The sequence below is a fragment of the Erythranthe guttata genome, chromosome 10, assembly GCF_056151865.1.
Source record: "Erythranthe guttata isolate IM_541 chromosome 10, IM_541, whole genome shotgun sequence".
NCBI classification, from domain to species: Eukaryota; Viridiplantae; Streptophyta; class Magnoliopsida; order Lamiales; family Phrymaceae; genus Erythranthe; species Erythranthe guttata.
Window position 1 is genome coordinate 5,600,230 of NC_142542.1, and position 27,087 is coordinate 5,627,316.

Consider the following 27,087-nt stretch of genomic DNA (forward strand, 5'->3'; position numbering starts at 1 on the left):
GATAAACCATGATTAACTAAATAGTTGGACTTAATTTGATGTTTGGTATCCTCAATAATTTGCCGGGTCGACCCGCCAAAATTATATTATCATGGCTTATCTTGTCTTATCTTGGCTTATCTTGCCTTTTAATGAGTTTTTTTTGTTGGACCTTTCAAGCTCAAATAAAATAATTGGGTCTCATAAGATTATTTAGTCTTATTTTGGCTAATCTTATCTTGCCAACAAAACGGGGCCAATGAAATCATTAAGATTTTATTACTCATAACTATATATGGGTGTAATTGTAAGACGGTGAAATAACTCGGAGAATTTGTAATTATCAATTCTACATGGACTTGTAGATTATTTAATCTTACGATACCATTAAGGGGCTGTCTACGGTCCGAGAGGGTCTGTACTACTCGGACCGTACGAAACCAATAAGAATGCGCCACGTAGGATTAGTACGTACCCAGTAAAAAAATGTACGAACCCTGAATTACAGATGAAATTACATAAAAACCCTTTTATATAAAATAAAAAATATAATTAGAAAATCAATAATTTAAAAGCTTATTACAATCTCATTATTACGATCTAATTATTCTCATTAAACCCTAATCTCTTCAATCCTTTTTTTTTTTGTTTTCTTTGTTTATTCATCGTCTAAAAAAAGAGAAAAAAACAAATCTCGTCGCCATCATCATCAATAAAAATAAAAATCATCTTCATCAATCGTTCTTTTCCTGCGGGGATATAGTCGAGGTATAATCTTTCTTCTCTTCTCTACGAATTAAGGAAAACAAGAAAGTTAAGGTGTAGGGTTTTAATTTTTGTGTGTATTCTAATTCATGAATTGGACAAATCCATATATAATTGTGTTTCATGGAGTTATTGTGTACAGGAAAACAAATTTGACAATGTTTCTGGGGTTATCAAAGATTTAGACGGTTGTTTTATCGGTTTATCAATTAATTTCTTCAATTAATTTACTTAGAACTACGTGTTTGATTGATTTTTCTTAACAATCTATTTGGAGTTGGGCTTATTGAAGGATTGCGTGTTAATGATTAATTACAGTTCACACCATACTCGGTGTTCTAGTTTGTCGGTTTTTGTCAGTATAAGAGGTCGACAGTTGAGATTCCATTCCATGAATTGTACAGAAAACCAGACATCCACAATTGTTGTTGTTTAGAATGATAGTAGTTTCAAATAAATATATATATAGTTGGAAGCACAAAGAAATTCTACTACAGATCTATTACTGTGATTTAGTATAATTAATTTCACAACTGAGAGCAAACCACTTTAATCAACCCCAATATAAACTATATATTTCAACTATTGGAATTAGTGGTGCCTTCTATAATTTGTTGTTACAACATATATATCCAATAGGGTCTCTGTTGATTTGTAAGATAAACAAATAATGATTAATAAGAGTGTAGGATTAACATATTTTTAGAGTGTTTGGATAATGGTATCTATAAGAGTGTAGGATTAACATATTTATGTTGCTTTTTTTTTCGATTTTAATTTGTTGGTTCGAAGATGTTTTATTTTGAGTAAAGTAATATGATTCGTGTGCAGATAATACAAATTTGGCTATAGAAATCAATGATTCCGACAATGAAGACGAGGTTTCGCCAATTAACGAAAATATTAATATTGATGAAAAAAATCCGAAATGGAGGAGCAAAACATGGACGTGTGGGGCCCACATGCTCGATGCCTTTGAAGAAGACGAAGAGCTTTGTATGAATGCCGTTTGTGCGCTTTACCGACACCAAGTATATACACGAGAATCACTTTGCCATTTCGTGATGATGTGGTAGTTACTTCTGCTTTCGTATTTGTATTTTATTTATTTATTTGGTCGTCTTATAAATATAATGACCGAAAATGATGTTAGTGATTTTTTTTTTATTTGTTTTTAATATATTAGGGGACGTGATTTGGCGAAGTGTTTGATCGATGGGGATCCGGAGCTTCGATTAAAGAAACCCGTTTCTGAAATTAAACGGCAATTTCCCAATGCTATTAATGAATGCCGAATTCTTGCAAGGAGCTACTATGAGAAACTTTATATGCTGTATTGCAGCGGAAAAGATCGGTTTTTTCGACCAATGTAATCTGTCGATCGATCCTGTGATCGAGTTTATGTTTGTATATAGTTTTGAACTCAAATCCGATTCTTGATTTTAGTTTATGATTGTATATGAATCACATGATCATGTTCATCTTTATGCTTTTGAAAGAAATCAATCCCAAAATTTTACTTTCATTTCGAAAATATACAAACTGAAAAAAAAATAATAAATTAAAAAATTAAAAAGGAATATACTCAAAATATGAACAAATCATGGCTTTTCTAACACTCCCCCTAAACCGGATTAAACTGCATTGCCTTTTTTCTTTCTTTCTTCCTTAAAACATATTACATTTGTGTAGTTCAGACAAAAAAAAAACTATGCTACATGAGACGAAACACGATCTAGATGAGGTCTTTGTGGGCCCACAGTCACGTCCGGAAGTGAGGTCTGTCTACCGAGTCTCGAGCACCGCCCGAACGGGTCCAGTGGCGACGAAGAAGAATTATTCTCCATCGACGAATGACAGGCCGACACTTGTCTCGGCGAAGGAGAAGCGCACGTGGCGAAAGTTCGGGAAGGCGAAGAAGCTGGCGAAGAAACGGGTGCACTTTTCTTCTTCATCATCATTCTTGACGGCGACTCGTCTTTCGGTGATGCTTCTGATTGGCTGCACTTTCTGAAAACCCTAGACGGAGAAGAAGCTGGCGAAGAAACGGACATAGTTTTCTTCTTCATTCTGATCGGCTCGTTTTTCGGTGCTTCTGATTGGCCGAAAGCTCTCGCTGGAGATGAAGCTGCGGAGAAAACGGACCTCGTTTTCCTGTTTCGGGTTTCTGAGTAAACAAAATCAGAAATTCTATTTAGAATATTTTACTACATTTCGACGTAGAAATTATGACAACAAAATGGAAGAAAAGAGCAAACCTTCAATTTTCTTGGTCTTTATTACATCTTTCATCTGTTTAATGATCACAGTTGTCTTGCCAGTTTTTTCCTCGGTTTTTCAACGGTGTTCTTTATAGATTCTCCATTCTTCACTATCTTCTCCGGAATCTCGCTTAATTTCCGATTTCTCGTGGGCCGCAGTATCATTTCCCCCTCCAAAGATTTCGTTTTTTGGTCAACTATTGGTCTCAAAGACTGTTTCTTTTCAAGAATCTCGGTACTCTCCGCTTTATGCTCCGTCACTTTCGTCACTAACTGAGAAGATTCCGCTACTTTGGATGCTATAATCGCTTTATCAAGAACCTCTCTCAGCTCCCGACTAGTGAAATTCTGGTCGGTTCTCCTCTCCAGATTAAACGATTTACTCGAAAGTTTCCTCCTAGGACTCTCCAAACCAAACGAGCTCTGATCCAACGGGTGCATTTTCCGTTGCGGAATCTCGGAAATAACGGACCTCATATCCACAGCAATGCCGGAATTCTTGGTGTCGATAATCTCCGAACAAACGGACCTCCGATCGCTCGGCGCAAGCAAGAAATCGTCCATATTATGATCTTGGTCAAACATCGAAGCTGGCCTATGAATCTCCCATTTCTTGGAGTAGAATTTCTCCTTCTCCACTATCTTGTACGTGAACATCTGAAACGGGATCTGCAGAACGGGGGGGCCAAAACCCCCGCGCCCCCCTTTTCCGGAAACTTCTTCAAGTACCCTGCCTCCATGTCGCAGTAGTCCACTAGTGGCGGCGGAGAGTCAGGGTGGCCGTGGTCCGGATTTATGACGAGGATTTTCTTGATGTACCGTAAAACCCTACATATAGAGGAAAAACTCGGTCGTAAATTAGGGTTCGTTTGCCAGCATTTTTTCGTGAGATTTGTCAAGTATTTCGGAGAAGGGTACGAAAAAAGAGGCCTCTCGCCAGCTCGTATGTTTCGAGCCATTTTCTCGCCTTGTAAATGGCCATCTTCGAACGGAACTTTCCCCGTTAGAAGCTCGAAGCAGAGCATTCCGAAACTATAAACATCGGCTTTCTCGGTATATATATATATATATATATATATATATATATATATATATATATATATATATATATATATATATATATATATATATATATATATATATATATATATATATATATATATATATATATATATATATATATATATATATATATATATATATATATTGATGCGGTTGGGTTTTCCGCTTCAAGGAATCTCGAATCTTTAAGTCCGTTCCATGTTAGGCCTGTTCGTCGCGGACCTGCAAAAGGGACCGGGAGAGGTGCTCCCGGCGTTAGCACTCCGACGCCCAAGTTAGAACACCTCAAAGATTCGGAGATAAATATATTCGAGAGAAAATAATGTGTTAAGATCAAGAATACTTACCTTGAGGTTTATGAACCTTCTATATATAGGAGAGGCTTTTCGGATCCCATTGCTTTCATCCAATTCGATTAAGGGAATTATTTCAAGTCCATGACAATAAGTCTTAGGAGTTAAGTTATGAAGATATTTTCTATTCTTAGTGTCTAAGTTATGAGGTGGCATCTTCATCTCGTTGCTCGTCGCTCGGGGTTCGCTAATCGGCGCTTGGTGTTCGGTGCTTTTTGGCTCCTCGACTCGGCGCTCGGCGCTCGCTGGCTCGTCGCTCGGGGCTCGGCGTTCGGTGCTTTTTGGCTCCTCGACTCGGCGCTCGGCGCTCGGGGCTCGGCGCTCGCTGGCTCGTCGCTCGGGGCTCGGCGTTCGGTGCTTTTTGGCTCCTCGACTCGGCGCTCGGCGCTCGGGGCTCGGCCGTTGGCACTCATGAGCTATCTTTAGCTCGTTTAGAGGTCTCCAACTCGTCGGGGGTCTCGTAGTTCATCTCTCCTGGATAATGTATTATATTCTTTGGGTCTTAGATTTGTGGGCTCAATGTTTTGGTCTATTTATAAAGATCCGATGGGATGGGCAAATAAGCCCGCATCTCATGTGGTCTTATCTCCTTCTTCGACCGTGGGCCAACTCTGTTGGGCCTTGCCTTATTAGGCCATGTAAATCTGTCCGGATCAACTAGTCCCCCACTCCAAGTTGAACGTTAGAATACGAATTGATCAGCTTGGAGTATGAATTATTTTCTTAACCCACTGACTATGTTCTTAGTTGCTTTTCTAGGGGGTTTGGTTTATGTTAATGTTATGATGTCTTGTTGGCTCGGATTTCTTTTTTTTTTTTTTTTTTTTTTTTTTTTTTTTCGAAGCGGTGAGTTCGTACTTGTTTGGCCGGATGAAGCTCGTATCATTTGATCGGGTAAATGAGCTGAAGAGCTCGGCCAACCATTTTCCTATCCCCTTTGGTTTCCCATTCGAATTATTTCCTAACTTCAAAATCAAGTGCATTATGCACACTCTTGTATTTTAGTTCAAGGAGAATCGGATAAAGAGAAGGTATGGAGATTTTCAATACCCTACCATTTTCTCCTGTTTCATTTTCTGAGCAATTTTATATGCTTAGTTACATCCATTTCATTTTTCTTTATTTCAGGCTTATTTCGATACATTTCGTTCTATAATAATCTTTCAATCAGGCTAGTGCTCGCTACCCGAATACTCGGAAGATTTTCTCAGTTAAACGAGCTCGTGCTCGCTACCTGAATACTCTGATAGATTTTCCTTTTAACGAGCTCGCGCTCGCTACCCGAATACTCGGATAGATTTTCCTTTTAACGAGCTCGCGCTCGCTACCCGAATACTCGGATAGATTTTCCTTTTAACGAGCTCGTGCTCGCTACCCGAATACTCGGATAGAATTTCGTTTTAACGAGCTCGTGCTCGCTACCCGAATACTCGGATAGATTTTCCTTTTAACGAGCTCATGCTCGCTAACCGAATACTCGGATAGAATTTCATTTTAACGAGCTCGTGCTCGCTACCCGAATACACGGATAGAATTTCATTTTAACGAGCTCGTGCTTGCTACCCGAATACTCGGATATATTTTTTCTGTTTAACGAGCTCATGCTCGCTGCCCGAATACTCGGATAGATTTTCGTTTTAACGAGCTCGAGCTCGCTACCCGAATACTCGGATAGATTTTTTCTGTTTAACGAGCTCGTGCTCGCTGCCTGAATACTCGGACATATTTTCTTTGTTTAACGAGCTCGTGCTCGCTACCCGAATACTCGGATAGATTTTTCATTTGCGAAATCATACAAATCCAAACCATATAGAAAATATAGTTGTTGTACCATCTCAAATTATTTTCTCCAGCACTTGCTGATTGATTAAAGATCATGAGACATTTTCTCATTACATAAATAAATATTAAGTTATTTATCATATTCGAATGTACCTCGCAGAAGAAATATGGGCTGTAAGAAATGTAGGGCCGTGACCAATTCGAGCCATTATAAGCGAATGTGACTTTCAAAGATCCATTCTCGAGAGATGAGTCCAAACTTGTTCGGTAAACTGATAAGCTGGGGAAAATCAGATCAGCACAGCTCCTTCAAGGCCGATCTCCGAGTATTTCTTTCGAGGCTCCTCGCAACACCACCGAAAGGGAATTTGAGTTGCCACGAAGCCAATTTCGAAGGCTGCCTTCGAGCTCTACAAATAAACTTATTCGGGAAATCTGAACTTCAAGAAACTCAATTTGGTAAATCATGGGAATAAGCTTTCGACCTTCAAGGAATCCTCCGAGCTGTATGAGAGAAATAATGAATAATGAATCCCGAGCCGCATTGAATAACCCAATAATTCCATCTATCATCCACCAATCCGAACCAGTCTCTTGGCCATCGGAGAAGATTGAGAGTCGGGGATGAGCACTTACAGTAATGTTCTCGAAGAATTTTCTCGAAACGATGAAGATTGAGAGTTGGGGCAAACGATGAACCAGTCTCTTGGCCACCAGTAATTTTCTCGAAGGATTGTATTGGATAAGAAATGTTAATTGGTAATTAGGGCTGAGATTTGACTTTTGAGGAAAAAGATTAACAGCTTTTACGTTTTAATATATTATTGATTTTTTTAATTCTCTAGTTTAATTGTGTAATGGTAATATAGTAATTTTACATGAAGTACGATGGAGTACGATGAAGTACGATATGTGTACGATCTAATTTTACTAGGTTTGTACTAAAATTAATAAATACCTAGGTTCGTACTGAGTCATACTTGGATCGTACTTCAAATCAACGGTTATAATTATTTATTTAATATTTTCAACGCACCAGATTTATTCGTTTGGGTCCGAGTAGTACAGACCCTCTCGGACCCTAGACAACCCCTACTATTAACGGCTCCCCCTTCAAAAAGTATTAATACATTCGAACTAAGGGACTTCAAATCCATAATGCATACAATACAACACGGTATAACATCACAATCGTAATTAGTAGTTAATTACTACAAATTAGTGCCACCGGATAAAGCTTAAGACAAAGATTATAGATAAAATTAGTTACGTGTCAACCGAGTTCGTTCGTTCGTTCGTTCTGTAAATAAAACCCCGTAAGAGAAATCCCAGTCAAAGTTCATGTATAAAACTGACACGTGGCGCGACTATAATTAGGTGGCGGAGAGCAAGTACGATATCTTCGAATGCCATCCACTGAAAATTTTACATAATAATTAATAATTAATTAATATTAATTACTATACTTATTTTGTTCACGAAGACGATGCGCCGATTATAAATCTAATTCGCCAAATTTCAACAACCCCCAATATTTTTGTTTTACCCTGCTGGTAAGATCGCCTTCGTTTATTATTATTATTATTATTATTATTTACAGTGTGTAAATTTCTAGTCTTTTCCCCACTGTGTAGGAAAATTGTGTTCCCGCGTAGTTTATACATCGGGATTATCTACAGGTGATCGGAGTTTTTATTTTTGCTGAAATTGATTTTGTATGATTTGATTCATGTAATTAAAGCTTTGATTCGCTGTTAATCTTCATACAAATTTTTAATTTTTTTTAGGTCTTTTATTATTAGTATTATTACTGCATTTTGGTATTCCGTTTTCGATTTCTGCATATCTGTAACCAGGACGACGGATCTGCTATGAAGTTGAGTGTATTCGTCGATTGCGTTTTCGTGTTCTTCAGTGAATTTTTTAAATAGAGACCACTTGCAGTATTCCTACAGCATTGTAATTTTTGACAAGTTGTTGGTGGTGAATGAGTGATTGCAGTGTCATGGTCTTTTTTTCTTTTTCTGTAAGGCCTTGTTTGGTTGGGAAGATTAGCCATGATTAACTAAATAATTGGTATCCCCGATAACTTGTCGGGTCGACCCACAAATATAATGTTATCATGGCGCTTATCTTGCCTTCTAGGCATGTTTTTCATTGGATCATCGAAGGTTCAATAATATAATTGGGTTTCATTAGATTATTTAATCTTATCTTGGCAACCAAACGAGGCCTAAATGTATTTTGGATTTTTTTTTTTGTTTTGGATATGATGGTTAATTTGATCTAATTGTTATGGAATTCAGAAATCGAAAAGGAATCTCACAAATGGCTAAAGAAGTATCACAAGGAGACAACCATGCAAGTGTGAAGGCTCCTCCCGAGCCTTCACCATTGAGAAAAGCAAAATTTTTTAAGGTATGATTTCGTCTGCTAAATGTGTGTGTGTGTGTGTGTGTGTGTTGTGGCACAAATTTCCTTACGGTTTTATTTTCCTACTGGATTCCAAACATTTTTATGCCGTAATATATGAAATGTGGCATATTAATAACATCTATACGACAGGCAAACATGAGAATCTTGATTACTGGTGGAGCTGGATTTATCGGGTCGCACTTAGTTGATAAGCTGATGGAAAACGAGAAGAATGAGGTTAGCACATACAGATTTCATACTCGTGCTTATGAATGCAATGTGTCGAGATATACTTATTTTTACTTGTTTGCCTTTTTTTATTTATAGGTAATTGTAGCCGACAACTACTTCACTGGATCGAAGGACAACTTGAAGAAATGGATTGGTCATCCACGGTTTGAGCTTATTCGTCATGGTAGGCAGTGTTTCTAGCTTCGTCAGTTAGCTGATTTTCATATTTAGTGCTGTCTTTTCTTGAAATGCATAGAATTTTGGCTAGCCTTTGAATTTGTCGAGTGCGGTATATAAATTTTATTGCTTTGATCATTCTTCGTTTTCCTCTTCCCAGACGTGACAGAGCCACTGCTAATTGAAGTTGATCGAATATACCATCTAGCTTGTCCCGCTTCCCCAATATTCTACAAATACAACCCTGTGAAGGTCAGCAACTGAGATAGCTGTCTCTCTCTCTCTCTCATAACATTGCTGTAATCGAAAAAATAAAATTAAAATAAAGATTGTTGCTTGAGCATAATTTGACACTGTGCATCGACAGACGATAAAGACAAATGTAATCGGGACACTTAACGTGTTGGGACTTGCGAAGCGAGTCGGGGCAAGGTTAGGTTTGCCATTGCATCCATACGTTTCTTTTACTTTCATTGTGCTTAAAGTCTAATTAAATTCACACTGTCTACTATTTCAATAGGATTTTGCTGACATCAACATCAGAGGTATATGGCGATCCGCTCGTGCATCCTCAGACTGAAGATTACTGGGGCAATGTCAACCCTATAGGTATTAATTACGATGCAATCGACAACATAAAATTAAAGCTGATTTTTTTTTATTTTCTTTTTAAATCGTGGTAGAAAGGAAATTTTCCTTCATATAAAAGTAGTATAAGTTCAAAAAATGTTCAACCTTCGAATAATATATGCTTCAAAGTTATCGTCGTTTAATATGTAATTGCAGGAGTTAGGAGCTGTTACGATGAGGGAAAACGAGTAGCTGAAACTTTGATGTTTGACTACCATAGGCAGCATGGACTTGGTAATTGTTGCTCTCACACTAAATATATAATTACATGTAGTATGGTGCATTTCCTTACCAAATTAAAACGATAAATTTTTAAAACAGAAATAAGGATTGCAAGAATCTTCAACACTTACGGACCACGGATGAATATCGACGATGGTCGGGTTGTCAGTAATTTCATTGCTCAAGCTATACGGTAACGCACTCGGGCCCTATACCATTACCATATCATCGTGTTTTCTTCTTATCTCACACGGTGTGTAGTGTACTGTGTGAGAAGTTTCACAGAGATATACAAAAGACCACTATTGTCATTTTTGCTACTCGACTAATAATTCAAAATTTGTACCACTGTAGTGACGAACCTTTGACCGTCCAATTGCCTGGAACACAGACGAGAAGCTTTTGCTACGTCTCTGACATGGTAAGAAAAATCATCTTATCTTCGGTATTTTCGGTTAAATTTCTTTCGAGTGCTAGAATATTGATACGGAAGCTTACTCTTTTTTTATTTCTTTTGTGGTGAAGGTTGATGGTCTTATTCGACTAATGGAAGGAGACAATACAGGGCCAATTAACATCGGCAATCCAGGTTTATATATACCGTCACTCGATACTTTTCTTGCTTGAATTTATGATTAATATTAACTGAGGATATTATTTTTTTCTATCAGGTGAATTTACAATGCTTGAGCTCGCCGAGACTGTGAAAGAGGTTAGTATACTCGGTTAACCGACGCTTTGTTTAAAGCTAAACATGAAAACTTATAATAATAATAAAATAATGATTTTGAGGGATTCGCAGATGATAAATCCAGAAGTGAAAATCGTAACAGTGGAGAACACGCCGGATGATCCGAGACAAAGAAAGCCAGATATTACAAAGGCGAAAGAATTGCTCGGCTGGGAACCGAAGATCAAACTGCGCGAAGGCATTCCTCTCATGGAGGAGGATTTTCGACAGAGGCTCGGTATTCCATCCAACAAGAACTGAATAAATACATCTCTGCTGTTTCAGACAACTTCCTAATTCAAATTAATATTTAGTTGTGGAGAACTCTATTTTAAATTATACTTATTTATTTTCAATAAATTTATTATAATTATGTTTCTTTGATTTTTCATTGCATGTAATTGTATTGACCATTTCTTTCTTAAATGCGGCCAAACTTTTTTCACTTTTTCACTGATTGCAATATGACAAAAAAATAGGAGTCTTGATGTGGAAATATCAGTATTTGGAGGGACGTGTGCTTAATTTATGTCTGCATGGGGCCCCACTTTTCAAGAGAATCTGAAACCTCGGAAAGTAGTGTTTGGTTGGCACTTTGAACCGAGTCTGTAAGACCGGAAGACCACGGAAGAAGAAAGAGCAGAAGTTTCGACAAACTCCTGTTACAGTTCAGAGTCATTGCGTACCACATTTTGAAGGTTCGATTTCTCATGCTTACCAAATCGCATAGTTGTTGAAAATTAGTTTTACCCCAAATTTAAGCCCTAGCATTAAAGTAAAATTTGTTCTTTCGTTGTCGGAGTTGTAAGCAGTGTATTGTGATTCAAAAATTTTGTTCGATTTTGCGAAATTATACACCCGAGGTGTGTGTGTGTGTATAAATATATATGGTTCATTTTGAGGGTTTTGAACTATTACTCTCATATGTTAAATACAGCTTAATTATGGATTCTTGAAAGAGAAGAAAAAAAAAGATATACTAACTTGAACTAATATGGTATACTAATTTTGGCTCTGAATTTTGTAATAATTAGACAAGGAAAAAGTTATATATAGATACAACTAAACATAGGAAAATTCCAAAAATAAAGCAGGCTGGAATATAATCAATTGTGTATAGCTGGAGACTGGAGTTACCACTTATTCCGACGAATTATTTTGTACCTAATCTATAATATACTTTGTCAATCTGTATTTTAGATTAATATTATTTTAAAGGGTTAAGTACACTTACACCCCTAAAGTATAGTATATATAACATTTGCCCCCTTACATTATCTTTGTGTAACATTTCACCCCTTCAAAAATCATTTATACAATACATGCATAATAAACTAATTTATTTTGGGGCAAATCGCGGCCAACCATGAGGTATGACAAATTACGAAAAAAGCCCCTCTTGTTTGGGTAATTACAGCCACCCCTCCTTTTAAATATTTTTACATAAAATTTATGTAATTCGGTTATTTATTGAGCTAAATCATATAGTCAGTTCGGTAATCGGTATGAAATGTTGGCGTTCCGAAATTTCGGTTCGATTTTACCGATTTAACATCCCTAAATTTACTTGTGGAGATATTTTTGTAAGATAATACATAGTTAAAGGGATGACTGTAATTACCCATTATTTTGTCCAGTATTTGACCATAACTTAGAAGTGGCCGTAATTTGCACATTATTTTGAGTTTCGACTAAAATACTACACAAAATGTGAAATAAAACTATTTATCCTCTTTCTCAACAACTACTAAAATAGCCAAATAAATAAGCAAAATAAATAAAAATAAATGAAAATGCAAAGAGACAGGTGGACAAAGAAGAGAGGAGGAGAGTGAATAGGAGAAGCAAGCAATATACTATATACCATAGTATTTAGACAGTGAGGCTTGCCTCGGAGCGTGACCATCAAATCTTCTCTCTCTACATCTCTCTCTCTCCTCTTTCTCTCTCCTCTCTGAGATTCGATTTCTCGCCGATATTTCTCTCTCTCTCTCTCTCCTCAAGGATGTTCTCAGTTTTTCAAGGTACGCCAAACTATATATATATATATATATATATATATATATATATATATATATATATATATATATGCACTCCATATATGTTTATCCAGTTCTGTGAAAAACAGTGGTAGAATGATACGGCGTAGCTATTTGAATTTCGACTTTTCGAGATCTTTCATGGATTCGGGTCACACTGTTTTCGTTAAACGGGTCATAGCCCAAATGGGTTTTTTTTTCTGCTTTTTTATTTCCCAGATATTTAATATCAATCCCACCATTTTTTTTTACTATAAATAGTAGTGTTCTTCATTTCTTTTTTTTTCTGCTTTTTTCAGAACTGCAGCTTCAATTTTTCCAAGAATTACTTTACTCAGAATCTTGTTTGTATAATATCACTGTTCATTATAATTAATTGATCTCTTACATGATTTTTTATGGGATTTAATTGTCATAATTGACTGCTTATTTGGGGGGGTCTGGAGATTCTTTCTTTTGAAATTCTGAGCTCAATCTTTATTTGTGCAAAAGGTTCCCTTTTGTGGAAACAGGATCTTCTTCTTTTTTTCTTTTTTCTAATTGTCATAATAATTGCAACTAACAATCAAAATACATCAATAAACAAATAATTACCATCAATTATTCTAGGGTAAATTACGGTCATCCCCAAGTTCAGTTAAAATTACGAAAAATCCCTGTTGTTTGTGTTATTACAATCATTCCTCAACTATGAATTTTCTTACATCGTCCTCCCTTATTTTCTTGATTCCGTGTTAATGTTGTCTAGTTTGTACTCGTTTTGTACAAAAATACAGTTTTCTGATGCACAAGAATCTGATATTTACGATCCAAGAGACACATCTTATACTCATCTTATTACAAAATGTGAAGCACGAATGGGGTAAAACAGGTATAAACTGGAGAATATTCCATAGATTCCACTAATTTGACACCGCAAGGGTGAACATGTAAGAAGATTCACAATTAAGGGTGGTAATTGTAATTACCCAAACATGAGATGGTTTTTCGTAATCTAACATTACCCGAGGAGTGGCCCTAATTTAGCAATTATTCTAAAACTAAAGCAATTGTTCATGGTCATGGGGTGGTAGTGGGGGTGGCTGGCGTAGGGGGGGTTGGTGGGTGGGGGTAGGGGGGGGGGGAGCATGATATCAAGTTCAGACCTTGTCTCTTATGCCCAAATTGGCTTTAAAGAATTCAAAACCTTATCATGTGTTGTCTGGACTTTTGGTTAAATATTATATTTAAAAAAAAAAAAAAAAACAAGTACAAATGAGAAGATATGATGATGGGCATTCCTTAAAAAAACAATTAAAATATTTGAGTAATGTAAGATTGTCTCTTCTCTTCTCTGTTATGTTCCATTTCTCCTCCTCATTCTTTATGTTTCTTGTTTTTTCCTGTTAATTAATTAATTAATTTCAGTCTGTTTATTTGTTGTGCAGGGCTGCATTTCATTTGATTGAGATTTGAAAAAAAAAAAAAAATGGAGGGTGATACGTATTCGGGACTCGGTAATATCGCGCAAATGGATGGCAAGATCTTGCAGAGTTTCCAGAAGAGCTTTGTCCAGGTCCAGAATATACTTGACCAGAACCGGCTGCTAATCAACGAGATTAACCAGAATCACGAGTCGAAAATCCCCGACAATTTGAGCCGGAACGTGGGCTTGATCAGAGAGCTTAACAACAATATCAGGAGGGTTGTTGATCTTTACTCCGACTTGTCGACTTCTTTCACTAAATCGATGGATAATTCGTCCGAGGGTGATTCGACTGTCGGCGGCGTAAAATCAGCTGGCCAGAAGAGGCATAGGCTCGGCTAGTTCTTGATTCTATTACACGTACGGTGCGCGAAAAACACACACACCAAGAATTAGTGCAGACAACACAATCTTGAGAAGGTAATAGAAAGAAAGAAAGAATGTTTAGATTTTGTATGTTAAATTAATTAATTAAGTAATTACCATTCTTGCCACTAGTAGTGAAAAATAGCTCCAAAAATCTATTATTACCTGCATGTATAACTTTGTACCTGTTATCTAATTTAATCAAGAATGCCTGGCTTTTGATTGTTAACTTTCATGAAAGCCAATTCTGGGATTTTTTTATTTTTTTTAATTTATTTATTTAATATAAAAAAGTAAATAAAGATTCAATTTTTATGTTATGGTTTGTGAAGATGAGTGTATCAGGATTTGTACCTGTTATCTAATTTAATCAAGAATGTCTGGCTTTTGAGTGTTAACTTTCATGAAAGCCAATTTGGGATTTTTTTTTTAATTATTTAATATAAAAAAGTAAATAAAGATTCAATTTTTATGTTATGGTTTGGGAAGATGAGTATATGAGGATTTGTAATGTAGTGAGAAGTGAAACACATAATGGAACCAAAAAGAGTACACCTCTGCAAAGATGCTCTCAAACAGTTAGAGGGGAATTAAAAATGAAAAGTGCTTAAAAAAAGCAGCTTTTTAAGATAAATCACTTTTAGTTCCCAATCACACTCCACCACAGGAAAACAGAATCTCAGATAAGAGATGATGATGGTCTTTTTTTCCTTGCTCCTTTTTATTTATTTATTATGTTTTTCTTTTTAGATAATAATAAATAAATAAAGAGCTTGGGTAGTTCAATACGTATTGTATGTATATATGTATTTATTTATTTATTTATTTCGTTTCCATGAATTGACAAATCTCTTGAATACAAATTGTAATTCTTTTTAAGATCAACAAATAGGAGCTTGGGTAGTTGGGTGCATCACATTTTTATCTAGAATTTTATTGTAATTTGCAATAATATTATTGTAATTTGTAATAGTGACCCCCAACAAGTTGTCAAGGGCCCCAAATGGTCCTTTTTTGAGATGATGAACTCAACCTATTCACTACATTCTTATCCCTTCTCTACTTAGATTCTTTTCCCCTTTTCCTTTTTAATTTCTCCATTTTTGTCTTTTCCTCGACCGAATTGTGGATTTTTTTTATAGTTTCGAATTGTTCAAAAATAAAAAATAAAAAAATCGTGTTATTAATATTAGTAAAATCTTCCAATGTTGTATTTGTTAGCACACAACCTCTTAAATTGTGAGTTTTTAGGGGTAATTTGCTAAAAGAATTGAATCGTATTGATTTTCTCCTAATAAAAATCATAATTTTTTTTTTTTGAGAAATTAGTAAATATAGTGGTGTTAAATGCAATAAACATGTATTTCTTCTTCTTTGTTAAGCTTTGATTTGAAATAAATAGGCCTTTATTAGTGGCTTCCATTTGATTTAGGTCATCATACTTTAATTTAGGCCTTTATCAGTATCTCTGAGTTATATCGAATTGCTATAAAATTTCGCATGTTATTAATGTCAGCAAAACAATCTTCTACGATGCAATTTTTTTTAGCACGCAATCCTCTATAATCTATATAGTGTTTTTCTAGGGGTAGTTTGGCTGATAAAATTGAATTCTAAGAGATAATTTTGTTAATATTTATAACAAGACGACTCTTTTTGACAATTGAAGTAAAACAGGGGTGCTAAATGCAATAAATCTCATTATTGGGCTTTGTTGGCGGGACCTAGTACTAAATTCATCATCTTGGGAAAAAAGGAGTGGGTGGGGACCACATAGGTGATTTATATTGCTTAAGAAAATGGACTGTTTCTAAGTCCAGACTAGATTTTTGATTAATGTGTCTTTGTTGGAATGGTGTCACACTTTCTGTTTGATGTTTATATAATGTCTTCTTTTTTGCCCTTATTCGTCTCTTGTCCTAAAGTGACTCTCTCTCTCTCTCTCTCTCTCTAGCATCTCCTTCATCATTTTTATTTTTATTTATTTTCTTTTCTTTTGATAATTTTTTTCAATATTCAACTTATGATATAGCAAATTACAGCCACCCCTAAAGGTAAACTGAAATTACAAAAAAAAATAATCATGTTTGAGTAATTACAACCACCTCCCTTAAATTCATATTGTGTTGCGAAAAAATCCCCCATTCAGTACGTAAATTTGACACTGTAAAAATGCACGTGTAAGATAATACATTATTGAGATGAATGATGGTAATTACTCAAATATGGTGGATTTTCGTATAATTTGACGTTAAGACAAGGGGCTCCCTGTAATTTACCCTTATTAATATAAATTTTAGTTTTACAACTACCACGTGGCATCCACTACATCATTAATTCTTGAAATCAAATCAAGGGGTTTGGAGCAATCACTTTCCGCCTTCTACTTAGGGCCCTTTTGGTTGGGCTGATCCAATGTGATTGATCTCACAATCCATCTGGATCTTAGATTTGGTTCAGCCCAACCCATTTCCGGATTGATCCTGGGCCCGGGCTCCCATCCCTTAATTACTGGATCTCCGATCCAGCCTATGGAGGTAAGATTGGGTAATCCAATCCCTCTCCAGCCCAACTCTCTAAATATTTTACTTAAATGCCCTGACCATTTATTCATATTTACAAATATACACCATATATATATATCGATTTATTCAGCCCCAAAAAATCATCGGAGTTTTCACACACATACTACACTTCCCACTGCGTGTGTTCTTCCAATCGATGTCGTTCGTCCTTAACCTATCTAATCCATCGAAAAACCAGACCTCTACCTCTTCGATTCAGAGAATTCTCATCTAATTGGCAGAAATTAATCAACCCAACAAGTGCGAGAATTGTGAAGATAGCGATCGCGAATAGAGGCAAAATTGCGTGCAGGATCGAACTGCCAAGAGGTTGGGGATTCGAACCGTAGTTGTTTACAGTGTTGCAGATGAGAGCAGCTTGCATGTCTAGTCGTCTGATGAATCTGTTTCGCATTGGAACCCCCGCCGGCTCGGCTCGGCTACTTGAGCGCTCCCTCCATTATCGAAGCCGCTTCCAGGACCCGCGCTCAGGTTTTACTTTAAACATATAACTGATTAACTTTACATTCTATTGTTTGGAAGAGTATTTATGTCTTAGTGAAGAAAATATGTGCTGTTAATTTTCATATAAAGGTGAATATATATGGGCCTCATTTGTGTTCAAGTTGTATGTTGGAAAAATGATTTTACAGTTTTCTCAACTTATGCTGATTTGAAAATTAATGTTAAGAGTTAGAGAAACCATGTTTGAACACATTGTATGTGTCTATATCCGAAGTTGTCTGTATCGGGTAACTTAATCGGAACAGAATGAACTTAACTGGAAAATAACCATTTTTTGGAAGAAAAAAAAAAAACCTTTGGGTTTGTCCAGACTTCAATTGAAATTTAGTTGCCCCCTTTTGTATTGTTTTTTGTTAGAATGCAAGGTTTGGAAAAGGTGCAGTTTTTGGAATAAATATGAAATTTTTATTTCGGGAAAGTAGTAGATCATACATTTGTTGAATCCAATGTTAATAAAAGCTGACGTTTTTGGAGTAATGATCAAATTTTATGCTTGAGGAAATGTTGTAGGATTTACAATTGTTGAATTCGAACAGGAAATGACTGAAAATAGATCCAATCAATTGATAATTTTGCAGGTCTATTGGTCATTGTTCTATTATATATTGTTTTTTACAGTAAATATTGTTATATATTGTTATATACTGTTATATGTAAGAAGGTTTTGAGCACGATGTGGCCCACCGTATCGGTTTTGAGCACGATGCGTCCACTACACGTAAGAAGGTGTTGGATGCCCTATCGCCGTTATTCTTAGGTGTCGATGATGATAAGATCACCGTCGCTAAAGCCGTTTGCAATAGCCCAACCGACCTCGACATATTTTTCGAATTAAATGAGTCCGAAAAGGGGGTTATGGTTCGAATGATCCTCGAAGGTCTTTACTTCGGATAGGTAGACTACCATCCACTCACAAGGCGACGAAGAAATTTTCCGTATTCGGACTCCATCTTGCGGCGTTATTTGCATTGAAGACATTTTATTTCTTCTTTAATTTAATTTTGTGGTGGACATTATAGTTGTCCATTTGTGTGTCACAAATATAAATTTTCTGTAATATGGCAGATTATATTTCGTAAATTTTCTACAAGTATTTAGTGAAGTTTCTGTTAGTGTGGAGCTAAAATGTCTAATATGGATTCCAAAAAAATCTGTTATTTTGGAGCTACTGCTCCATTTTATTAGCTTCATATTTTGTAGAAACTAGAAGATATGATAATGACATCTAACTGTTATATTAATGTCATTTTTCCAAACGTTTATTTTGGAAGTAAAGCAAATTCATCATAGCTCGGGTGTAATATATAATAATAAAAAGGGCTTGCAGGGGGTGGAAATATAATTATCCAAAAATATCAGGGCTGATTTTATAATTATAGGAAAATGGGAGGAAAGAATGGGTGGTGCAACCAATATTTCGGAAATTGGGAGGTGTATAATATAATAATAAAAAGGGCTTGCAAGGGGTGGTAATGTAATTATCCGAAAATGTTAGGGCTGATTTTATAATTACAGGAAAATGAGAGGAAAGAATGTGTGGTGCAAGCAATATTTTAAATATTGTCAGGTGTATAATATAATAATAAAAAGGGCTTGCAAACGGTGGTAATGTAATTATCCGAAAATGTTAGGGCTGATTTTATAATTAAAGGAAAATGGGAGGAAAGAAGAGGTGCAAGCAATATTTTAAAAACTGAATGGTGTATAGTATAATAATAAAAAGGGTTTGCAAGGGGTGGTAATGTAATTATCCGGAAACGTTAGGGTTGATTTAATAATTAATGGAAAATGGGAGGAAAGAATGGGTGCAACAAGCAATATTTTAAAAATTGACAGGTGTATAAAAAGGGTTTGCAAGGGGTGGAAATGTAATTATCCAAAAATATATGGGCTGATTTTATAATTAAAGGAAAATGGAAGGAAAGATTGGGTGCAACAAGCAATATTTTAAAAATTGACATGTGTATAATATAATAATAAAAATGGCTTATCAGAGGTGGAAATGTAATTATCCAAAAATATTAGGGCTGATTTTATAATTACAGAAAAATGGGAGGAAAGAATGGGTGCATCAAGCAATTTAAAAATTGACAGGTGTATATTATAATAATAAAAGGGCATCAAGGGGTGGTAATGTAATTAGCCAAATTATCCCACCGAATCCTCCCAACCATTCCTGAGTTTGGCTCTTTCGGATTCAATCCCACATATCCGTATCCAACCAACCAAACCCGAGATACCATCCATATTTTACTAATCCATACAGTGTAATTTCAATATGAATCCCCAATCCCATCCCAACCCATCCCTCCAACCAAAAGGGGCCTTACACATATATCATCACAAATAATCCTTTTTGCAATCATATCAATATCCATACCCCAAATTTCAAAATAATATATCAACCCCTGATTTTGACTTGGTCAAAACTAACCATAATATAATTATTGTAATTTTATTTAGGCTTAATTTTATAATTTGGAAATTATTTTTTTGTAATATTTATAATTTATGGTCATGGAAACCAAAGTTACACCCATGAGCCAACAGCTTGCAACTAGTCATGAGAATTAAATTTCATTTATTATTCATGCACCACGACACGATTTCTTATTCGACTCTAGAACGCGCATTTCTCGAGCCATACTAGAACTAAAGAAACTAGAAACCCGATTTCAAACTTTCCCGTTTTTGTTCTTGAGCAAGAGGCAGCAGTTATGGCAGTTTCCCAAGCCACAACAGCCGCACCCGCACATGCATTGGAGCCTCCTATGTGGCTTCCCCGACAAACCACCACTGGCGTACTCCACCATCCACTCGCCGCCAGCTTCCAATTCCTCTACATTTTTCTCCGATTGCCCGCCGGAGGAGTTGACAAAATACTCACTCAAGTCGTGCTCCGGCGAACCATCGTCGGGAACCAACGGGTTGCTAACAAAGTAGTAGCAAAGTGCAAAACCTATGAGTAGTACTGCAAATAGTACTTTTGGAGCCATGTTGCTCTTAGACATGTATCTCGAATGATATATATATGCTAATGCTGTCTTAATTAATTTAATTTAGAGGAATTTATATATAGTATGCATGGGGAGGTAATTCATTTGATGTGTAGTTATTGTATTGTAGCAAGATTGGTTTTGAATGTACGGCGGCGCGTAGTGGTTCTCGCCGGCGATTATTAAATTAGTTCGTGCATTGCAATGTTGATTTGATGAAGACCTTGGTACAAGTTCTTACCTGATCTTGTTGGACGTTTCTTTAAGGGGAATATTCTTATACCTACCTATTGGGCCCACTTTTATAGACTTGTGAGACTTTATAACTAATTCGCTCAAAAGTGAGATAAAAGCCCGCTATTTCAAATTGGGCTTAAAGTGAGGCCCATAATGAAGTTTTGCTATCTCGGGCCTTTGTCTTGCAAACCTAAATCTCACCTCAGCCGCAATCATCCAGACCGTTCGATTAACTCCTCCCGCTAACATTTAAATTTTTTAATCACCAACTCAAAACCCTAATCTGCACCTAGGGTTTGGATTCACACTACCGCACGCAGTACTTATCCTGAGATCTTCTTCTTCTTCTTCTTCTTCTTCTTCTTATGAATCGAATGTGCAACGAGTTGAACGAGGTACTGACTCGTGAGTTGGCTGAGGATGGATACTCTGGGTGTCGAGGTCAGGGCTACTACCGTGAGGGCTACTCGCACGCAGAATCTCCTTGGTAATTATTCTCTCATTTTCTTTTTCCATTTGATCCGTCTATTATTTTGTACGGAACAGGATTTTGTTTTCAATTTTTGATTGAATTTCAAATTTGTTATCTGTTTTTGCCCAAATGTGCTATTTGATGGTTCTCCGAATCAATTTGTGTTTAATTTATGTAATCAAATAGTATTCCACTTGTTCTGTTTGTTAGTGATTTTGAATCATTTCGATTTGTTTGATTACAGCAGGAGAGAAATGGAGGAGAATCAGGGATCTTACTTCTCTCGTGCAGAAGAGATTCAGATTCCCCGAGAACCGCGTTGAATTGTACGCCGAGAAGTTAGCAACAGGCTGAGTTCCTCCGGTGAGGTAACGATCGTTTTCTTCTCGGTTTTTGTTAATGAGCATGGTGCTCGTAATTTTATTCCATGAGTTGGATTTTGATAGAAGTTCGAATCCTCAGATAACTCTTATTTATAGATACAAAAGTAGGGATGCTATCGAAATGCTTTGTTCTATCTGGCTATTGATTTGTGGTCTGCACACGATTTGTGAGCTAGAATTGATTAAAACCACGTCATCTTAAAAGCAATTTTGGTGATTCGATACCAACTTTTGTGTCGGATGATGACTACAAAAAATCGTTTTCCTGCCATGCTGTAATCATCTTGAACCTTTCATGTGTTCATCTTGTATTCTTGGTGAAGACACATGTTTATGCGTTTATATTTTATTTGTATGATTTAAGTGCTTACAATGTCATCTTTTCAAAGCAAAATTGGTATCTCGATTCCAATTTCTGCGTCGGATGTTGACTAGAAAAAAATTGTCTTCCTCCACTTGATAATCATCATGACTTTTAACTAATGCTCATGTTGTTTCCTTGGAGAAGGCACATGGTTAATGACATTTTTATAATTTCTTTATTATTCGTTTGAACTGTCACAGACATGAATTTGTTGTTTAAAATGTCTCTTTTAACCTTTATTATTCGCCTTTTCGTACATTGTGCTGGGTTTCTGATTTATCGTATTTTGACATGTGGCCCGAACAGGTTATTGTGGAATTGAGGGCTAAGCAAGTCCATGAAGTTCAAGGATGAGTACATTGATGCTGTTGTTAGACATGTTCTTCTCAGGCAGGGTTCGTTTTCTTTCGTTCGTTTGGTGTCATCTTTTAGGATAACGTGTTTGTTGTTTTTCTTCTTATATTCTGATAATTTTATTTTTTCGATTGGACAGGGTGTACTTGGTATCGAAGCTAAGGTAATGCTTGACTGGGATCCGAGAGGAAAACAGGGTTTGACAACGCCTCTTCCAGAGGTTGTCAATATTCATCCTCCAAAGGAAGAAGAGATTTATATCAGGCCATCAACTGCTACAACTGTGCCTGCTGAAATTGATGTGCAAGCATAAAAATGGGCATCAAAACCTTGTAATTTGTTGGATTGTTTTCCCTATTTTATATATATACACTTGATATTTCACAACAGGATTTGAACCATACATATCCGTATCTAAGTTTTATAAAGTTCATGTAACTTCATAAATAAAGGCTATGGAAATTACATGAGTTTACACATTTTTAGAAAGTTTCGAAAACATTCAAAAAATAAGAATTCCCACTTTCACGAAATCATAAAACTAAAACTGCTTGTATTATAGATTCAATAATTTTAAGTATAGTTATAATGATTTCAACTGCACTAGGCATCTATTTTCAAATACCACGTAAAATTCTACCTCTGAAATGATAAATATCAGAACTATGGAAAATACTGTATAAAATTTCAAGTCCGATCCAAAAAAACTCGAAAAATATGGAAAATAGAAATTGTGGAAATCAGAATGAAAAAAGTTGTTCCAAAATTGGAAGTTTTTAGATCGTAAATCGAAAATTTCGTTCCAACTTTCATCCGTAGTTCATATTTTTCCAAATAAATACATTTCGTGAAGAGAATATCTATTTCTATTTTCTATGGTTAATACTTAATACTACTTACTATAGGGACGAAAATGAACAAAGAACAAAGTTAAGAGACAAACTTGTAACTCAAATTTTTTAGATTGGTTAATTAGTAATTATTTATAGAGATGTCAAATGTATTGATTAATCAAAAGATTATTCCACACACTCAAAACTAGGTCGGTTTCTCCCCGCCATTTCATCAACGTTCGTCTCCCTTTCCCAAATTACCCTTCTAAATTCCCCATTATTTAGAAATAAACCCACCAAACCCTCTCTCGCTCATTCAAAATTCATCCCCGATTTCCCCTTTCCACATTCCCCACTCGTACAATTCGGTTTCCACTTCTCTAAATCTTACGAATCTTCCAATTAAATTACCAGAAAATAATGCCGGTGAATCTGACGGCGAACGCCATAACGGCGATTAACGACGGCGACGTTAATTTGAAGCCGCTGGTGCAGGTGTTGGACATCAAGCTCATCGGCTCCACGCAGGAGCGCTACCGCCTCCTCCTCTCCGACTCGGTGGAGACGCAGCACGCAATGCTCGCCACTCAGCTTAATGACCGAGTCAAGACAGGCCGAGTCCGCAAGGGATCTGTTATCCAGCTCATCGAGTACATATGTAGCACCGTCCAAAACCGCAAGTAATTTCTCCTATCACTCGCTTGAATCGCTTACATGTACATATTCTGCGTATGATTTTTAGGTTTTTTCATTTGGTTTTGGAATTTGAGTGTTGATATTTTGATGAATCATGAGTTTTGTCTTTGCTGGATCGTTTGAATGTAAAACGGAAGGGTTTTTTGAACAGGGATAGCAGTCATAATAAGAGGCTGTTTGTTTTCTGTTTGAGTTGATAGAGTGTTACCTAGAAATTTGATTGTTTGTTGCTGATTGGTTATAGTTGATTTTCGATTTCAAGGTGTTCTAAGTAGAAGTGTAAGTATAAGTATGCAGACTTTAGAAACTTGAATTTAATCGTTTTTTGAAAGCTAAAATAGTCTTCAACCTGTCAATGATGCTATTTGGCCAGGCAAGATGCATCGATGCACGATGGAGCAATGTTATTTTGAGATATAAGGTCACGTTAAGCATGGTATGTTTAGATAAAAAGTTCACTTGATGACTTATCAGTTAAAATGTTTAGTGTGGAGATTTAGAGAATAAGACTACATAATTTTAGATATAAGTGTTGGACTGGAAGATTTCCTGGTTGATTTCACAGTCATTAGGCTGGAATGAACTGGTATTTCTTCAACTCAAAATTATGGTGCTAATCTGGATAATAGTAAGAGTAGAGACATCAAATTGAACAGTGAATGGTTTTCCTTTGAAATAAAACTCTCCTCAATACGTATATGAATAATAGAACGAGAAAAATAAACTGAAATGGCTGAGATTTGGTTTCTTTTAATACTTTGTTACACTGAGAGCAATTTGTCTGCCATATCCGGGAAACATTTTCTAATTCACATTTTTGTAACTGTGCTTATTAGATGCATTATAGGTCACTATTGTCCACTGAGTTTGATTTACATTTGATATTAATAAGATAAATGATTCTTTTCTTCAATGATTATCTGCTTTGGGCTGCTTGATGGAGGTCCTGCCTTATGATGGAATAAAGGGCAAGCTAATGCTATGTTTTTTTCTTCACAAATCCAAATCATTGTACGTATCATTCTGAGAAGTTCAATTGTCGGTCAAGCTAATGTTAACGGTGTAAGGTGCTTTTGGCATCATAAAAGGGGGCAACAGTGTGAATTTGCATTAGAGATCTTTGCAGTTCATAAGGTTCTAGTTCCAAAAATTTTAGTACAATACAGAGTCGTGCTTAAAGTGAAAGTTATACATCAAACACCTTAACGTCAAAATTCAACACCAATAAACTGATTGATGTGAGTCTTGCAGGATTATTGTGGTACTAAACATGGAAACGATTATTCCAGACTGCGATATAATTGGTAATCCAAAAGGATTGCCTGAGCTTGATTCAGTGCCTCCAAAGCCAACTCCTGGTACAACTTCTGGACCTCCATCATCGATAAACAATAACAACGTTGCTGCTCAAAATTTACGGACAAGCTTTGGCCATGGCAAATCAAGTTTCCAAAATCAAGGCAGTAACACGCAGAGTTTCCGTCCAACTGTTCAGCCCCCATACCAACCCCCTCCAAATTACAAAAATCACGGGGCAATAATGAGGAACGAGGCTCCAGCTCGCATTATCCCTATCGCTGCTTTGAATCCTTATCAAGGTCGATGGGCTATCAAAGCAAGAGTGACAGCAAAGGGAGATCTCAGACGTTACAATAACGCAAGAGGAGATGGGAAAGTATTTTCCTTCGATCTTCTCGACTCAGATGGAGGGGAAATTAGGGTAACATGCTTCAATGCTGTGGTTGACCGATTTTACGAAACTATCGAAGTTGGAAAAGTCTATGTGATATCAAAAGGTAGCTTAAAGCCTGCCCAGAAGAATTTCAACCATCTAAAGAATGAGTGGGAAATATTCCTTGAGACAACATCGTCGGTGGATCTTTGTCCAGACGAAGATGCTTCGATACCAAGGCAGCAGTTTTCTTTCCGGCCTATAAGTGAAATCGAAAACGCTGAAAGCAATTCTATACTTGATATAATTGGCATTGTGGTAACTGTCAACCCTTCTGTTCCTATAATGAGAAAGAACGGAATGGAAACACAAAGGAGAATTCTGAACTTGAAGGACCAATCAGGGAGCAGCATCGAGTTGACACTATGGGGAGAGTTCTGCAATCGGGAAGGACAACAATTGCAAGAAACCACAGACACTGGGAATTTCCCGATTTTAGCCGTCAAAGCTGGAAAAGTCAACGACTTCTGTGGGAAGTCAATCGGCACCATATCCGCCACTCAGCTATTCATAAATCCAGATTTCCCAGAGGCACACGCCTTAAGAGACTGGTTTGACCAAGGTGGAAAAGACACTGCTTCTCACTCAATATCTCGAGATTTTGTACCTGGAGGAACGAAGAATGATGTGCGCAAGAATTTGACTCAGATAAAAGACGAAGGGCTTGGAAGGTCCGACAAACCAGACTGGATCACAGTTAAGGCGACCATATCTTTCATTAAAACAGACAGTTTCTGTTACACTGCTTGCCCTTTGACGATCGGCGATAGGCAGTGTAGTAAGAAAGTGACGAAATCTGGAAACTCTCGATGGATGTGTGACAGGTGTAATCAAGAATTCGAAGAGTGTGATTATAGGTACCTTCTACAAGTCCAGGTTCAGGATTATAGTGGGCTGACTTGGGTGACTGCTTTCCAAGAAACTGGCGAAGAGATTTTGGGTTGCTCGGCAAAAGAGCTGTACGCGTTGAAATACGAAGCGCAGGATGATGTCAGATTCGGTGAAATTATTCGCAACTGTCTTTTTGCGGAGTTTCTTCTCAAGCTTAAAATCAAAGAGGAGACGTACGGTGATGAACAGAGGGTGAAGATCACTGTTGTCAAGGCGGATAAAGTTAACTATTCCGATGAGAGTCGATTTCTGTTCGATATGGTCTCGAAGTTTCATTTGCGGTGAGTAATATATAATGGAGGCAGTGCTTTTTTCTATTTTATTTACTAGAAATATTTCAGGCCTTATTATAATTGAAGCATCAGTTCAAATTTGTTATTATACATTAGATTGTATACACTGGCCATAGATATGTAATTCATGTAATATTTTCTCTGCCTTAGATTTTATTCCGCATCTGTTTTCTTCATGCTTTCTCAGGCCATATTGTTCTGTTACTTGGTTGATATATTCTGTATTTAGTTAGGGTAAATTACAATAGTCCCCCCTGAGGTAAGGTCTAT

General features: G+C 36.5%; 3 protein-coding genes, 3 long non-coding RNA genes and 1 pseudogene across 9 annotated transcripts; 6 read left to right on the forward strand and 1 right to left on the reverse strand.

The window, feature by feature from the left end:
- Positions 1-1,510: 1,510 nt before the first annotated feature.
- Positions 1,511-2,240, forward strand: LOC105970908 (uncharacterized). Its single transcript, XR_001173998.2, has 2 exons — positions 1,511-1,816; positions 1,931-2,240. It is a non-coding gene; the product is annotated as an uncharacterized LOC105970908 (long non-coding RNA).
- Positions 2,241-2,250: 10 nt separating this feature from the next.
- LOC105970906 (uncharacterized) lies at positions 2,251-4,060 on the reverse strand (annotated as a pseudogene).
- Positions 4,061-7,623: 3,563 nt separating this feature from the next.
- Positions 7,624-11,056, forward strand: LOC105970827 (UDP-glucuronic acid decarboxylase 5). Of its 3 annotated transcripts, XM_088824327.1 has the most exons (14): positions 7,637-7,755; positions 7,837-7,881; positions 8,509-8,620; positions 8,768-8,854; positions 8,945-9,032; positions 9,186-9,277; positions 9,393-9,457; positions 9,546-9,634; positions 9,812-9,889; positions 9,977-10,070; positions 10,232-10,298; positions 10,403-10,466; positions 10,549-10,589; positions 10,680-11,056. In XM_088824327.1, the coding sequence occupies exons 3-14, from the start codon at positions 8,531-8,533 to the stop codon at positions 10,866-10,868; spliced, it is 1,044 nt and encodes a 347-aa protein (XP_088680453.1). In that variant the 5' UTR covers positions 7,637-7,755; positions 7,837-7,881; positions 8,509-8,530; the 3' UTR covers positions 10,869-11,056. The 3 variants fall into 3 exon arrangements, with proteins under 3 accessions (XP_088680451.1, XP_088680453.1, XP_088680450.1); XM_088824325.1 differs by lacking the exon at positions 7,837-7,881 and having other exon boundaries at positions 7,624-7,755; XM_088824324.1 differs by lacking the exons at positions 7,637-7,755; positions 7,837-7,881 and having other exon boundaries at positions 8,498-8,620.
- A 1,436-nt stretch (positions 11,057-12,492) lies between these two features.
- On the forward strand, positions 12,493-14,706 carry LOC105971043 (protein ELF4-LIKE 3). The gene is made up of 2 exons (XM_012995889.2): positions 12,493-12,631; positions 14,074-14,706. Exon 2 carries the CDS (start codon positions 14,115-14,117, stop codon positions 14,451-14,453), a length of 339 nt encoding a protein of 112 aa, XP_012851343.1. The 5' UTR covers positions 12,493-12,631; positions 14,074-14,114; the 3' UTR covers positions 14,454-14,706.
- Positions 14,707-17,137: 2,431 nt separating this feature from the next.
- Positions 17,138-18,855, forward strand: LOC105976104 (uncharacterized). The gene is made up of 2 exons (XR_016033914.1): positions 17,138-17,533; positions 18,228-18,855. It is a non-coding gene; the product is annotated as an uncharacterized LOC105976104 (long non-coding RNA).
- Positions 18,856-21,083: 2,228 nt separating this feature from the next.
- On the forward strand, positions 21,084-22,761 carry LOC105970870 (uncharacterized). The gene is made up of 4 exons (XR_016034049.1): positions 21,084-21,286; positions 21,516-21,639; positions 22,325-22,413; positions 22,512-22,761. It is a non-coding gene; the product is annotated as an uncharacterized LOC105970870 (long non-coding RNA).
- A 637-nt stretch (positions 22,762-23,398) lies between these two features.
- On the forward strand, positions 23,399-26,970 carry RPA1A (replication protein A 1A). Of its 2 annotated transcripts, none has more exons than XM_012995730.2 (2): positions 23,399-23,885; positions 25,153-26,970. In XM_012995730.2, exons 1-2 carry the CDS (start codon positions 23,626-23,628, stop codon positions 26,807-26,809), a joined length of 1,917 nt encoding a protein of 638 aa, XP_012851184.2. In that variant the 5' UTR covers positions 23,399-23,625; the 3' UTR covers positions 26,810-26,970. The 2 variants fall into 2 exon arrangements, with proteins under 2 accessions (XP_012851184.2, XP_088680456.1); XM_088824330.1 differs by having other exon boundaries at positions 23,516-25,035.
- Positions 26,971-27,087: the final 117 nt, after the last annotated feature.